Source organism: Rhinoderma darwinii, chromosome 12 (assembly GCF_050947455.1).
Source record: "Rhinoderma darwinii isolate aRhiDar2 chromosome 12, aRhiDar2.hap1, whole genome shotgun sequence".
Classification (NCBI taxonomy): Eukaryota; Metazoa; Chordata; class Amphibia; order Anura; family Rhinodermatidae; genus Rhinoderma; species Rhinoderma darwinii.
The window spans coordinates 12,260,663-12,274,180 of record NC_134698.1 but is presented as its reverse complement, the minus strand read 5'-3'; the positions used below and the strand labels follow the sequence as shown (position 1 = coordinate 12,274,180).

Here is a 13,518-nt window from a genome sequence, read left to right as displayed (position 1 = left end):
GATATACTAATTTGTTACTCACATTTTGCTTGTTTTAGGAGCTTTAACATCATTGTCTTTGTGGGATACTCCATACCTTCCATTTATTATAAATTATAAATGAAGGTTTTTTTTTTCAATTTTATTACATTTTATAAGAAAATTTCCAATTTCTGACAGATAACATATAAATTTTTTTTTATGTCCCTAAGAAATGTACCTACATAAAAAAAAGATTATGATTAAATATTTTGCTTTACCTTATTTTATTACAATGTTTTTTAAGTGCCCGCTTGACTTCTTTGTTTCTCATGCTATATATCATTGGGTTTAACATTGGTGTTATTACATTATAAAATACTGAGAGCATTTTATCGTGTTCCATAGAATAACTTGATTGAGGCCTTAGATACATTACTAGGATAGTGCCATAAAATATTACCACAATCGTAAGGTGGGACGCACAAGTAGAAAAGGCCTTTTGTCTGCCTTCTGTGGAACGGATTTGCACAATGGTAGAAATGATATAAAAATAGGATATTAGAGTTAATAAAAATGATGTGCCAGCAGCAAGACCACCCAGACCCAAGATGACAATGACATTAGTTTTCGTGTCTGTACACGATAGTTTCAATAGTGGTGGCATGTCACAGAAGAAGTGGTTGATTTCCTTGGATGCACAATAAGATAGAGTTGACGTGAGTATTGTATGAACAAACGAGTAAAGAAATCCTAGTGTCCAGCAACCCAAAGCCAATCGGATACAATTTTTCTTGCCAATGATTTGAGAATAACGTAAAGGGTGGCAAATAGCCACGTATCTATCGTAACCCATAATACTTAAAAGAAAGCATTCCGAACTTCCCAAAAAGTGAAAGAAATAAAGCTGAGTAAAACATCCAACGTATGAGATGTAGTTACGTTCCAGGAGCAATCCAATCAGCATTTTCGGAACAGTCACTGATGTAAATGTGACATCCAAAAGAGATAAATTACATATAAATCTATACATTGGTGTTTGGAGTTCATTAAATAGTTGAGTAATTACAATCAATATCACATTTCCTGTTATTGACGTAGCATAAACCAGAGAGAATAATACAAATAATACAATTTTTATTTTTGGGTCACTGGATAGTCCAATTAAAATAAAGTAATCGTTTTTAGTGTTGTTAACGGATCCCATAATGAACCTGGAAATAACAAAAATCATCATCATAATCAATAAATAAAAAAGTATAATACATAAAATAACGATAATGTAGAATGTTTGAAGTCTGGCAATTTCTAATCGTATTATAAACTCATTTTGTACAATGAGCACATGCGCATTGCTGGGATATAATACTACAATATGATAAGCAAGAAATATTTATAGTCTAATTAATAAACCAAGTTAATCTATGATAAATTGTTCTTTTTTCCTCTTTATGTAGACTTCTGGGGGGGGGGGGGTTATTGATATTCTAATGTAATTTATAATAAAAAGTATGATATTACCTTTTGTATTGAATGAAAATTGTTAAAATTAAAAAAAAAAATCAATGATAAACAAAACCTACACAAGAAACTAATAAAAGTGAAGACTATAAAATGACAGTGCTCCATAGGATAGTTTGTATAGTACAATAATGGCTAATACTAGCAAGTAAAGGGGATTTTACGCTCGTTCATCTGCTGATCGTATCATTTTAAAAAAGTAAAATATTATTGTTGTCTTCAGCACATCTCCCTGTGTAAACAGGGAGACGCGCTGGCGACATGATAATAATGTATGGGGATGAGCGATCGGAGTAACGACCGCTTGTCCCCATCCATAGCTCCGTGTGAGAGGAGCAAACCAGCGCCGATCAACGATGTCTCATTGATCGGCGCACGCTGCATCAGCCAAAATCGTCCGGTGTAATAGGGGCATAACTGCTTACGTGCTTATAATAACTATTGTAGCCTAATAATTGTTGGTGTTCCAGGGTACACAGGTTACCGCATGGCAGGACAGTGTTCAATGCGGACAATGTAAAAGGAACCAGGAAGAAGACACAATGGGACCATGCTCCAACTTGGGGACAATAATGGGACCAGAAATATCCAATGTAGTAAATATATTATTTAATTTTATTTAAGATCCCACATGTAACGTATTTTGGGGAATGGTACCTTTTCTTCATACAAAGAATATGATCTTTGCCTATGTCTGAAAAAGTGGTACCACACCCCAAAATGCATTGCATGTGATATCTTGAATGAAAAGAAATAATCTATTTATTGCATTGTGTATTCCAATTCCTTAAGTTGGAGAGCAGTCCCTATTTTCTTTATTTTCAAAAAAACTAATATCTCTTAAAGGAGCTTTAAAAATCTTATCAAATCTTATGATTGAGACATATTAAGAAACAACATTGATAGAAGTCTATGTAATGGATGTAACTCTTTTGAAGGTAGTCTCCCTACCTCAACATTCCAAATGGAGCTGTATTTTGGATTTCAATGAAATTACTAATGAAATTATTTTATTAGAAAATTTTCACACAAAAAAATAGCGTATTATATGTTCCAGAAAATAAATATCATCACAAAATATTAATGCAGAAATTCGAGAACATATTAGAATTTCATGTACAAATGGACATTCGATTCTGTCCCTCACTCATTTTACACTATCCCTTTACCCTATTCTCTTCTCAGATACCCGAGCAAAAATATATTCTATCCCTTTGGACTTTCCCTTTTTCTTACTTCTTCCCCTTCCAAATGTTAATGTTGAAATGTTAAATACTTTTGCGTCAAAAAAGACAAAAGTATAATAGGTATGATACCTTTATTGGCTAACCATAAAAGTTCTATATTAAAGGAACAAAAATTAGTACACAATGTGCATGGAGTCTTAATGGTGACGTCCTCATGGTCCTATATAACCATGTGTCCTCATGGTCCTATTTTTTCTTTTTAGCCACTAGCAGGTACTATGAGGAAATATGGATAATGCTTATTTGTGAAGAGAGGTCCATCAAGGGAAAAAGGAAATCAGAGTGTCATAGTTAACTATGTCGATTAATTTTTACTTATCTATTCTCCTTAAAGGGGTTTTCCACTACCGGACAACTGATGACCTATCCACTGGATAGGAGTATAGGATCGGTGCGCGTCCAACACCCGGACCTCGCACCGTTCAGCTGCTCCCGCTGCCTCTGGGCACCAGATGTCATTGCACAGTATGCAGTGTATGGAGCCGGGAGCAGTTGGCCGGAGACATCTGCTTCCAGCATGGACGTCCGGTGCCCAGAGGCAGTCAGAGCAGACGATCGATGTGGGGTCCGGATGATAACCGCCTATCATAGACTGATGACCTATCCGGTGGATAGTTCATCAGTTGTCCGGTAGTGGGCAACCCCTTTAATGGAGACAGTTTCACTTAAAATAATAGGAATATAAAATTAAATACTATATGATGCTAAATATAAATAACATATCCAAAAATGCAGTAATGTAATAAAATTTTAGAAAATCTGCTTGGCCTCTGTGTAGGACATAGCATTACATTACAGATAAAGATTTTAAATGATAAATTACTGTTCTGAAAAATAAAAAAATAATACATTTAGCTTTATTTTTGACTAAATCAAATAAATATTTTACCAATAACTGACAAAAAGACATAATACATAGCCAGAGTGTATTTTGTGATAATTAAGAATACTGTTACTATACCGTATTGACAGCCTTTTTTTTTTTGCCATTCAGTAGAGTACAGAGAATCCTTATTGTTTATATATATAAAAAAATTATACTAATGAGCCCTTTGAGGATTTAATTTAATTTTTATTTATCTTTACATTCCCTCAGGTGTAAAATAATTGTTGCATTGTAAAATTGAAGATGTAATACCAGTTTAATATTCATTTGAAAGACATTGCATGGATAAAAATATCCACTAAAACCAGGCAAAAGTATATATTTTTTGTATAAAAGATATACATCACAAATATTTCATTTGAGTTTTATGGTGCAAAACTTAAATGAGTGCAGTAAATATTTATGCTATGTAATATATAGTTTCAAGAAAAATTAAGTAAACCCTTTGGAATTAGCTGAATTTCTTCATTGATTACTAAGTAGAGATGAATGAATTGATGCTACACCAGTCGAATTTAGCTTGAACTTCTCAAAAGATTTTAATTCAGCAAAATACAAAACTTCTGGGGATTCGTGGCAAAATGGCACTTTACAAATTTGAAAAGGGTTCACATGACCTGGGACAGGCTTAATAATGACCCATAATTCCTTCCAGGCAGCCTTCCCAAACGGCACTGTGTTTATTCCTCTCGCTAGCAGAGCCAATCATGAGGTGTATAGGTGGATGACATTACCAACGCTGGCTTGGCATTAAACAGCTTGAAAGTGGTTGGATACAGTCCTAGAAGACATCAGAAAGTTAGACACGAGTTTTCAGGGCAATCCAGACATTTGTGATTCACAGCAAATTTATTTGGATCGAATTGAATCAACTCCCAAAAAAATTTGGGAAAATTTGCTTATCCCTATTACTAATAAAATGTGGTTGGATTGTAATCTAAAATTCAATTAGTGATGAACAAGTTTTCTGAAATTAGTTTCAGACCAAATAAATTCACAGAAAATCGCAAGTCCCCCAATAGCCCTGTCAGACTCTTTGATGTCTTCTAGGACTGTATCCAAGTGGGATACAATCCTAGAAGACATCATAGAGTCATACAAGGCAATCGGGACACTTGCAATTCCACAAAAATAAAAACATACTTACCACCTCTGCGTCCAGTCACAGGCTACAGCGGTCACATGGGATAGCAATATCATCACAGTGTTTTGTCCCATGTGACCGCTGCAGCCTGTGATTAGTTCCAGTGATCACATGGGACAGCTACATCATCTCACCTTCTGGCAGGGACGTGTCAGGAAACCAGGGGAGCTAGTGAAAATGTTTTTATTCTCCTGTTTTCCCTTCTTTTTTTTCTACAACCTGCAAAATGGGGTCAGGAGCTCGCCAGCAGCCGCTATTTTCACAAGAGAATCCGAAATTTTTAGGAAATTCGGACCGAAAACGATTTGTGCCGAATCGGTTCGCTCATCTCTAGTCACAATTATAGACATACACTATCTATCTGAACTACAGTAATCTTTACTGTACTTTTCTAAATGCTCTGTAACATATTTCTACTTAAAGGAAATAATTGCTGCAGTGATGTAAACAGAAAATGGCGAGAACCACGGGACCGGCGACACTGCAGCGACTGGGGATTTAAATGGCAAGTATAGGCATTATTAGTATATGATAAAAGCAGCTTGCAGATTCTATGTCGGTCTTTACGTACAGCTGCAGCCGCATCTGGCCCTACTTATCCTGCAAATGTCATATTAAAGACTGGAGTTTTAAATGAATGGCCGACCATGTCTCTTGAAAGATCTTCATTCTCCTTGCGGTGATCCAGCTGGTTAGGAGCATTAAGGGCAATGCTCCCTGAAAAAAATATGCAAATAGCTCTCCTGCTAAAGGAAGAAAACTGTCTGTCTAGTGCCACCTTCACGTGAGTGCCCTGCAAGTCAATGTCTAAGCCTTAAAAACTTTTCTCGGGTTAATTGCCAAACCATAGACACCCGTCTGTTGACAGCACTCTTTTGGAGTGGTTGCTCCTCTTCATCAGTAAGTAATACATAGACATGTTGGGTCCGCCAGAGCAAGAGCCTCTCTTTGTGAGTGGCTCTCTACTTTGACTCATAGAGTGGGTCCAGAGCTGGGGACCCATTTTATGACATCCATATGTCCTAATATGGAAAGGGAACAGTGTAAGATACTTATTCGGGGGTGATCCAGCACCGTCTCTCCCTGCTGGCCACTACGAATGTCTCAGCGGGCACATGAACGAGTGTCTCGTCAGTGTGCTGTCCGCTTTAACAACGGACAGCACACTGACCCATACACGTTAATGGGGCTATTCATGCATCCGTTTTTTTACACGAAGAATGTGTCTGTTTGAAGAAACTCACAGCATGTCCTATTCTGTTTCGTTTTTGAGGACCAGACTCGACCATTAATGTCTAAGCATGCATAATAAAACAAATAGCACACGGACGACATTCGTGTGCTGTCTTTTTTTCACAAATCAGTTTCTAAAGAAATTCAGAGAAAAGAAAAAGAAAAGTGAAACTAGGAAATGCAGACATTTATATGAAAGAAAAAAATGCCTGTTTTTTTTGTGGATGCAAAATGGACATGCTCGTGTAAATAAGGCCTTACTGTTCAACCAGATTTTTTTGTCCCTGACTACCCTTTTGAATTATTCTCTGTACCACATACCCGACTTTGCTACATTGCTGTTGCCGAACTCTGGATTGTCGGACTACCCTCCAGAACACCGGAACTGTACGGTACTATGTACTCGACTCTGCTTCATTGCTGTCGCCGAACTCTGGATTGTCTTACTACTCTCTGGAACTGTACCACGTACCTGACTCTGCTTTATCCCTATTGCTGATCCCTTATTAGTTGAGTACTTCTTCTCTTCCCTTCATTTGGTCTGTTGGCTGTTACCCTCAGCAACCATATCTCTAACCTCCCAAGCATTTGTCTGGTTCCCATTCTGCTGATCTTATCCAGAGAATCAACCCCAGGGAAAGCGAGAGGCCCCAAAGTCCAGTGTCCTTGCTGAATACCTTTGATTTTAACTAAAGTCTTGGGAAAGGGAAATGCTATAGGTGAATTGTGCACATGGATTGTTCTTTCTTTGGGTACCATAGGAGCCAGGCCATAACAGTACTACTAGCCAACCATTAAGCCTGTACAATTGTTAGTGGATCAAGTACAGAACTTAACCTAATTGGAGCATGCACTATCTGAATGTCTGACTCAACAAGAGGTATTGCAGGCTTAGGGTTCGCTTCCTCCGGTCCCTATTCCTAAACCCAAGATTAACCTGCCTGACAATTTTCTGGCAATCACAAGGGATATGTTGCCCTTCATGAGAGTTGCCATATGTAAGTTCATCCTCATTCTTAAAGCCCTGAGCAGTAGCTAGTTGGTCTGGTGATGTCCATGCCTCAAGATTCTCAAGAACTGTCTTTGCTTAATCCCTTCTTTTCTGCTTTGGGTCTACTATTCGATAACCTGGATAGAGTGACCTCTGCCAAAAGTAGGATACTGTTCACTGTGTCAGGGGAGGTACTCAGTTAAGAAGTATTGTACTCAATTTAGACACGGTTACTGACTCCCAGTGGAATGAGCCAGCTCTGAGAATTCAATTTAATTTGGGCATGTCTAGTGCGACCAAGGACATGCTGGTTCAATATCCACCACTGGAGTTACTTGAGTCGGTCATGTCATTGTCTATTAGGATGGGTCGGAGATTATATGAATGCCGTCAAGAACGTGGTTTGGTGTTGATTTCCACTCTGGCAGCTGAAATGGCTAAGCCATTTTGTAGAGAACCCATGCAAATCAGGTCAATAAATCCTACACTTAACAAGCAGTCTCGTTGGAGAAATCTAGGTCATCGGTTTCTACTAAGGTGAGGCTGGTCATCTAATCAACACCTGTCAAAAGAAACGACAACTTCAGCGCTTAGATGAGTCCAGGGCAGCTCACTTAGGTGCACCAGTATTCCCTACTCATTATTTCAGAATTGTGTTGCCTGTCGAGTTGTCACACAACTCTAACAATGTTTGGGTTAGGGGCTTCCTCGATAGTGGAGCGGCCACCAACTTTATTGATACAAGTGTGGTCAACATGTTAAATCTACCCATGTGACATAATGTGAATTGCAGCATTATATTAACAGTTTTGATGCATTATACTGTCATGTGAATATGACTTGTAACATTGCAATTTTGTTTGTTTATGTTGTATTAAGATGATTAGCATGTACTATTATTTTTGTTCACAGATTGTTTGAAAAAGGTTGATATTCCAGACTGAAACGTTAAAGAGAGATTCTCTGAATTGCCTATTGAATGAATAAAGAATTAAGTGTGAAGTTCATATTTTTCTATTATATATTACAGCAAAAGGAGCAATGGAAAGGGACAGTGGTTGCAACTGGTGTGTAGGTTGATGTATGGAAAAATTGGGCTTAGTTTTTGTCTAGTAAGAAAGACTAATCTATCGTATTTGACTGTCTGAAGTTTAACCATGAGGTTTACAGATTTTTACAAAAAGGTTAGGTAACCGGTCTTTTCAGTTTTAGACTTTTGTTATAGTTCATACGGCTTAGTGCATAAATGCAATACATGATATGCAAGATTTTCTTTTACTTCAATGTAGTGTGTTTCCATTGCAGCATGCATATACATACATTGTTTCAAAGTATTCTCACAACTAGTGGTGGTGCATTGTTTTTGGAGTGGAAACCCTCTTTCTCAAGCGTACCAGCGTCAAGTTAAGAGTATACCTTTAATCATTCAAGTACTTATGACATTAGGTAATATTATTGGTCCTACTTTATATCTCAAAACATTGTACCATCGATAGTCGGGAGGATACTCTGAAAAAATGTATGTATATCTTACTAAATAAATTAAAGCATACTGCAGTGAAATTACCCAAAATCTTGCAAATAATTTATTGTGTTTATCCACTAAGCCAAATGGACGTTAATTGAAATAATGTGCAGATCCAGGAGGGTAGTAACCTGGTTTTATCTGTCTATGTGCAGTCCTAGGAGGAATTATTACTGCTGCGGACAATAAAACTGAGATTTTCCCAGTTTTAGGTATCTTGCACAGGAGGCATGGCACACTCGTACTATACCACTCAATACTACATGCTTCTGTTTGCGACCATATTACAGGGATATTATCCCCGGAAGCAAAGCTACTAGGCTATACTTTCAGAATAAGAATACTTTATAATAAGGCATGCATTGGAGTAGGCCACAATTTATTTTGCTGGTGTTTTTTTTGCCATTAAAGCAACATGCTTTTGGTGAGGCATTTTATAGGGTATTTTCTACTTTTAAACCTCAATTTTAGTGAAAACTGCTCCAATGTTGGAGTAGTCAAGGGTCACGCCTAACTGAGTTCCTTCACCAATAACAGAGGTAATCCAGGATCACACAATTGACTGGCCTGGAGAGACTGCACACAGCAATACTTTGGTGTACAAGAATCTGGATTGCTCCATGCTTTGCGGTAACACATAAACTAATCAACCATCAACCAATGGGGTGTTCCAGGTATAAAGTGATTAGTACCTACCAAAAGCGATATAAGAAAGGACATTTGGTGAACTGCAACAGGGTCATGGGCACCCAAGGGTTGTTGATGTGCGTGGGGACTAAAGGCTAGCCAGTCTGGTATGATCCCACAGAAGAGCTACTGTAGCACAAATTACTGAAAAAATAACTTCTGGCAATGATACAAAGGTATCAGGACACACCGAGCATCACAGCTTGCTGCGTTTGGGGCTGCTTAGCCGCAGACCAGTCACAGTGCCCATGCTGACCTCTGCCTACTGTAGAAAGCACCTATAATGGGTATCTGAGGATCAAAACTGAATCGTAAAGCAATGGAAGAAGGGGGTCTGATCTGATGAATCACGTTTTACATCATGTGGATGGCCGGGTGTGTGTGCATCACTTACCTGGGGAAGAGATGACACAGGGTGCATGACCAAGATGGAGGTGGTCACCAGCCCTAAAAGTACAATGCAAAATTCTAATTTGCACCTGCACAATTGGTTCACTTTGTTAGGAGAGGCTTTTTGCATTGTACTTTTGGAAGTGGTGACTGCTTCTAACATGTTTTTCTCACTCTTCCCACCTGTCCAAGATTGTTTTTAATTAGTGCCGAATAAAGCTGGTTCCTACCTATACTGAGTACATTTGGTAGGTCTAGGCCCAAGCGAGGGGCGAGTCACCTACACAATTCGACCAAATAGAAATATATAAAAAGTTGAGTAGCTTTGTTTTTCTATTACTATTCTAGTCCAATATTATAGCTTTTCTTATATCCTAGAGCTGCATCCAATAGTTTTGATGTTCATAATTGGTCACAGTCAAAAAGTATGTCATCATACAGATCTCTAAAGTCCTAGTTAACCTCCTATTTTGCAGTAGAATTGTAAGTTTTCCTACATCACATTATTGTACAGGGCGAGGCATACAAGACTAGTTGAGACAATGTAGGATAATATAATCTTTTGAGTTCTATTGAGAAATCCATGCCTTTTTTTCTGAATTAAATAATAAATTATTAGATTGTAAGTATGTACAAACTCAAAAAGTAATATATGATGAAAAAAAACGACTTACATTGTTTATATTTAGGTATTTTTTATTTGATAAACCAAGACAACCTAAAGAGTGATCATGTGATCGGAAATTTTTTTATTTGATTCATAGCACACATGATTTTTTTACTAAATTCTAATAATTCATTACCTTATTTTTTGTATTACATCTTGAAGTTCAGTGAGGAAATATTATGTAACTTATGAAACAGATACAACACGCCATTTAACATGATTGTAGTCATTTTCCTATGTGGTGCCTCCAACAGCACCTATGACGTCCTGCTGTCTCCATCTGTCAATGAAGTGACATCACTTCATGTCTTAGAGTCTAATATCCTAAGAAACCTTATTGTTGTAGTCACATACAATTATTCTGGTAGGGGCCTAGGAGAGAACAGGACAGGGAAGCTCTACCCATGAAAATAGAAGAATTTCTGAAAGATGGAACCCAGTTCTTGGCTAAGCCGGGAGAGTACATACTCAAACAATGGGATAAATTAGTCAAACATATATATTTTTTGTGGAGTGATAACTGTTTAATTTTAAATCTATTTTCCATAATTAGAATTCAAAATTCAATTTAACTTGCTTAATTGCTAATTTAAGTTTTCTTTTAAATTAATCACTAAAATACTCAATGGATATGTGAATCACAGTAGGTTCTAATGACACACATCCATGGCACTAGAGTGGAAGGGAATCACGTTTTTTTATAACTTATATAATGCTTTATTTTTTTATTTAATGATTGATAGAATATCAACATATTTTTCAGCATGGCACATAGATTTCAATCCCAAACACAGCCGCTATGTAAGTGTACGGCGCTGTGCCTGGTAAAATGTGTAAAGGCTGTGGCGTTCCTCACCGCTGTCCTTTCAGCAAGCTCATCGGTGGGGGTGTCGGGAGTCAGACCCCCACTCATCTGATATTGCTGACCTATCCTAAGGATACGACATTAATATAAAAGTCTCAGAGAACCACTTTAAGCAGCAATTCTCAGTAAATTTATAAGCTAAATTTAGGTAACCATTTAAAGTAATAAAGTTCACGTGTCCTAGAATCTGCCAACACAGACTACATTGTATCTGCTGGTTCAAGGAATAATGCTGAGTTCTAGCGCATCATGGTTGTTACTATAGCTTTACCAACCACAGTGCCTGATACACGGTGCAATCTGCTTCTTTTTGAGGGGAAAACCCAAGGGTAGTTTCCTGTTATCTAGAACTTTTTTTTTTGTCTTTTTTCTTGGCTAGGGACAGCCCTTCTGTCCATCTATCCGCTCCGGACCCTCATTTTCTTGATCGAGGGGGGGGGGGGCCCAGCGATCAAACACTTATCATCTGTCCTGTGGATAGGTGATAAATTGTTGTGGTGGGACGACCCCTTTAACCCCTGTTTAACTACTAGAAAAAAAGATATGTATGGGGGGGTCTATTTTTTACTTTACTATTGGGCCTTACGAATTTTAGTTTGCCTCATAACATGAGGTCAACTATAAACCATGAATCACGCTTCTTTAAAGATGATCTCCAGGCTCTCACCTTATGGGGACTATTTTATCTTAATATATAAGTGGCAGTTATGACCATAATGATGTTTTCACTGTTGGTTCAGTTGCTTATATTTTACAATAATCTTGTCCTGTTTCTCGACATGTAAGACGGAGCTGTTTCCAGCCAAGCAGCTAACAATGAGCAAAATTACGAACAGAAAAGCATCAATCATGGAGCAGTGGCTGGAATATCAGCTTTAGACCATAAATAAAATTTACGGGAAAAAATGGACACCAATTCCCTCTGTCTTATTACAGCCTCACAACCATTGGCTGCAACCAGAACCATGAAACATGTCATTGGGTGTAGCTTATTTTAGACTTCTAAAGTCTGAACCCAAGTGTATACAGACATTCAGTATTATTACACAAAATAGTTGTCAATATAATATAACTATTGTAATTTGTCCATAGAAACAATAAAAACTAGCACTAAGATAGGTGACAAAAAATATCTACAATGTAAATTTTAGTTTAGAAAAAAAAGGCCAAAAATGTCATGATGATTTCATTATATCAGTTTGATTGTGTGACATAAATGTTGTAGTAAAAGTTAACTTTCTTTTCAGGAACTTTTTTAAAGTGTTTTTAATTTCTTTGTTTCGGAAACTGTAGATTATGGGATTTAAGAATGGGATGAGCACAGAATAATTGATGGCCACTAATTTATCATAGTCCAAAATATAATCTACTTTGGGTCTAATATAAATAAATGCTAGACTGCCATAAAATAGAAGGACCATTGTAAGATGAGAAGCACATGTAGAAAAGGCCTTCTTACGTCCATCCATAGATGTAATTCTCAGAATAGTGATTATTATCTTTATGTATGTGGCCATAATAAAGAAAAATGTGGAACTGATGATACAAAGACTAATCAAAAAGTTAAGGATGAAGGTGAAAGTAATATCTGTACAAGCCAACTTCAAAAGTGGAGATAAATCACAAAAAAAATGATTGATTGTATTAGGACCACAGAACGGTAACTTTAAGACTGACGCAAGGTGGACGATAGGACTCGTGAATCCAAGAAGCCAACAACACGAAAGTAGAATTGTGCAATGCTTCGATGTCATTATAGTGTGGTACCGTAGAGGGTTGCAGATAGCCACCATGCGATCATAAGCCATGATATTTAGTAAGTAGTTCTCCGTAATGCCCAATGAGTGTAAAAGATACATTTGTAGCATACAGTGATTGAACTTGATTTTTACCTTGCCCCTCCATATACATGTCAGCATAAGCGGAATTGTAACGGTTGTGTACAATGTTTCAAGGAAGGATAACATGGAGATAAACAAGTACATTGGTGTCTGGAGATGTCTATCAAACAGAATCAATACTGATATCGACACATTTCCAGATATGGTAAGAAAATAAATAATTAACAAGACCATGAAGAACAAAGGCCAAAAATGACCCAAGATGGAAAAACCCAGCATTGTAAATTCAGATACAGTTGTATTAACATTCCCGTTTTCCATTAGTCTGGTAAATATATGATATACAATGGGCTTACTGCAGTATATATATATATATATATATACAGTCCAGGGTGGATGAACACAGCACTCCAAATGCAACAAATCAGGCCATGTGCTCGTTACCTGGGGGTGAATCAATTCCCCAATATCCAGATAGAGAGAAATGTAGAGCGTAGTAACGGCACCAGGACTTCAAGATGGATGAAAGCAAAAGTGGATTTATTTCACCTCAACACAGCAAC

General features: G+C 37.3%; 2 protein-coding genes across 2 annotated transcripts; both read right to left on the bottom strand.

Moving 5' to 3' along the window:
• Positions 1–235: 235 nt before the first annotated feature.
• Positions 236–1,165, bottom strand: LOC142665105 (olfactory receptor 5V1-like). The gene has a single exon (XM_075844652.1). The coding sequence runs from the start codon at positions 1,163–1,165 to the stop codon at positions 236–238; it is 930 nt and encodes a 309-aa protein (XP_075700767.1).
• An 11,124-nt stretch (positions 1,166–12,289) lies between these two features.
• Positions 12,290–13,276, bottom strand: LOC142665104 (olfactory receptor 6N1-like). Its single transcript, XM_075844651.1, has one exon. The coding sequence runs from the start codon at positions 13,274–13,276 to the stop codon at positions 12,290–12,292; it is 987 nt and encodes a 328-aa protein (XP_075700766.1).
• Positions 13,277–13,518: the final 242 nt, after the last annotated feature.

What these genes read in the sequence shown, in the direction of transcription:
- LOC142665105 (XM_075844652.1), bottom strand. Translation starts at nt 1,165, where the DNA reads ATGGGATCCGTTAACAACACTAAAAACGATTACTTTATTTTAATTGGA.
- LOC142665104 (XM_075844651.1), bottom strand. Translation starts at nt 13,276, where the DNA reads ATGGAAAACGGGAATGTTAATACAACTGTATCTGAATTTACAATGCTG.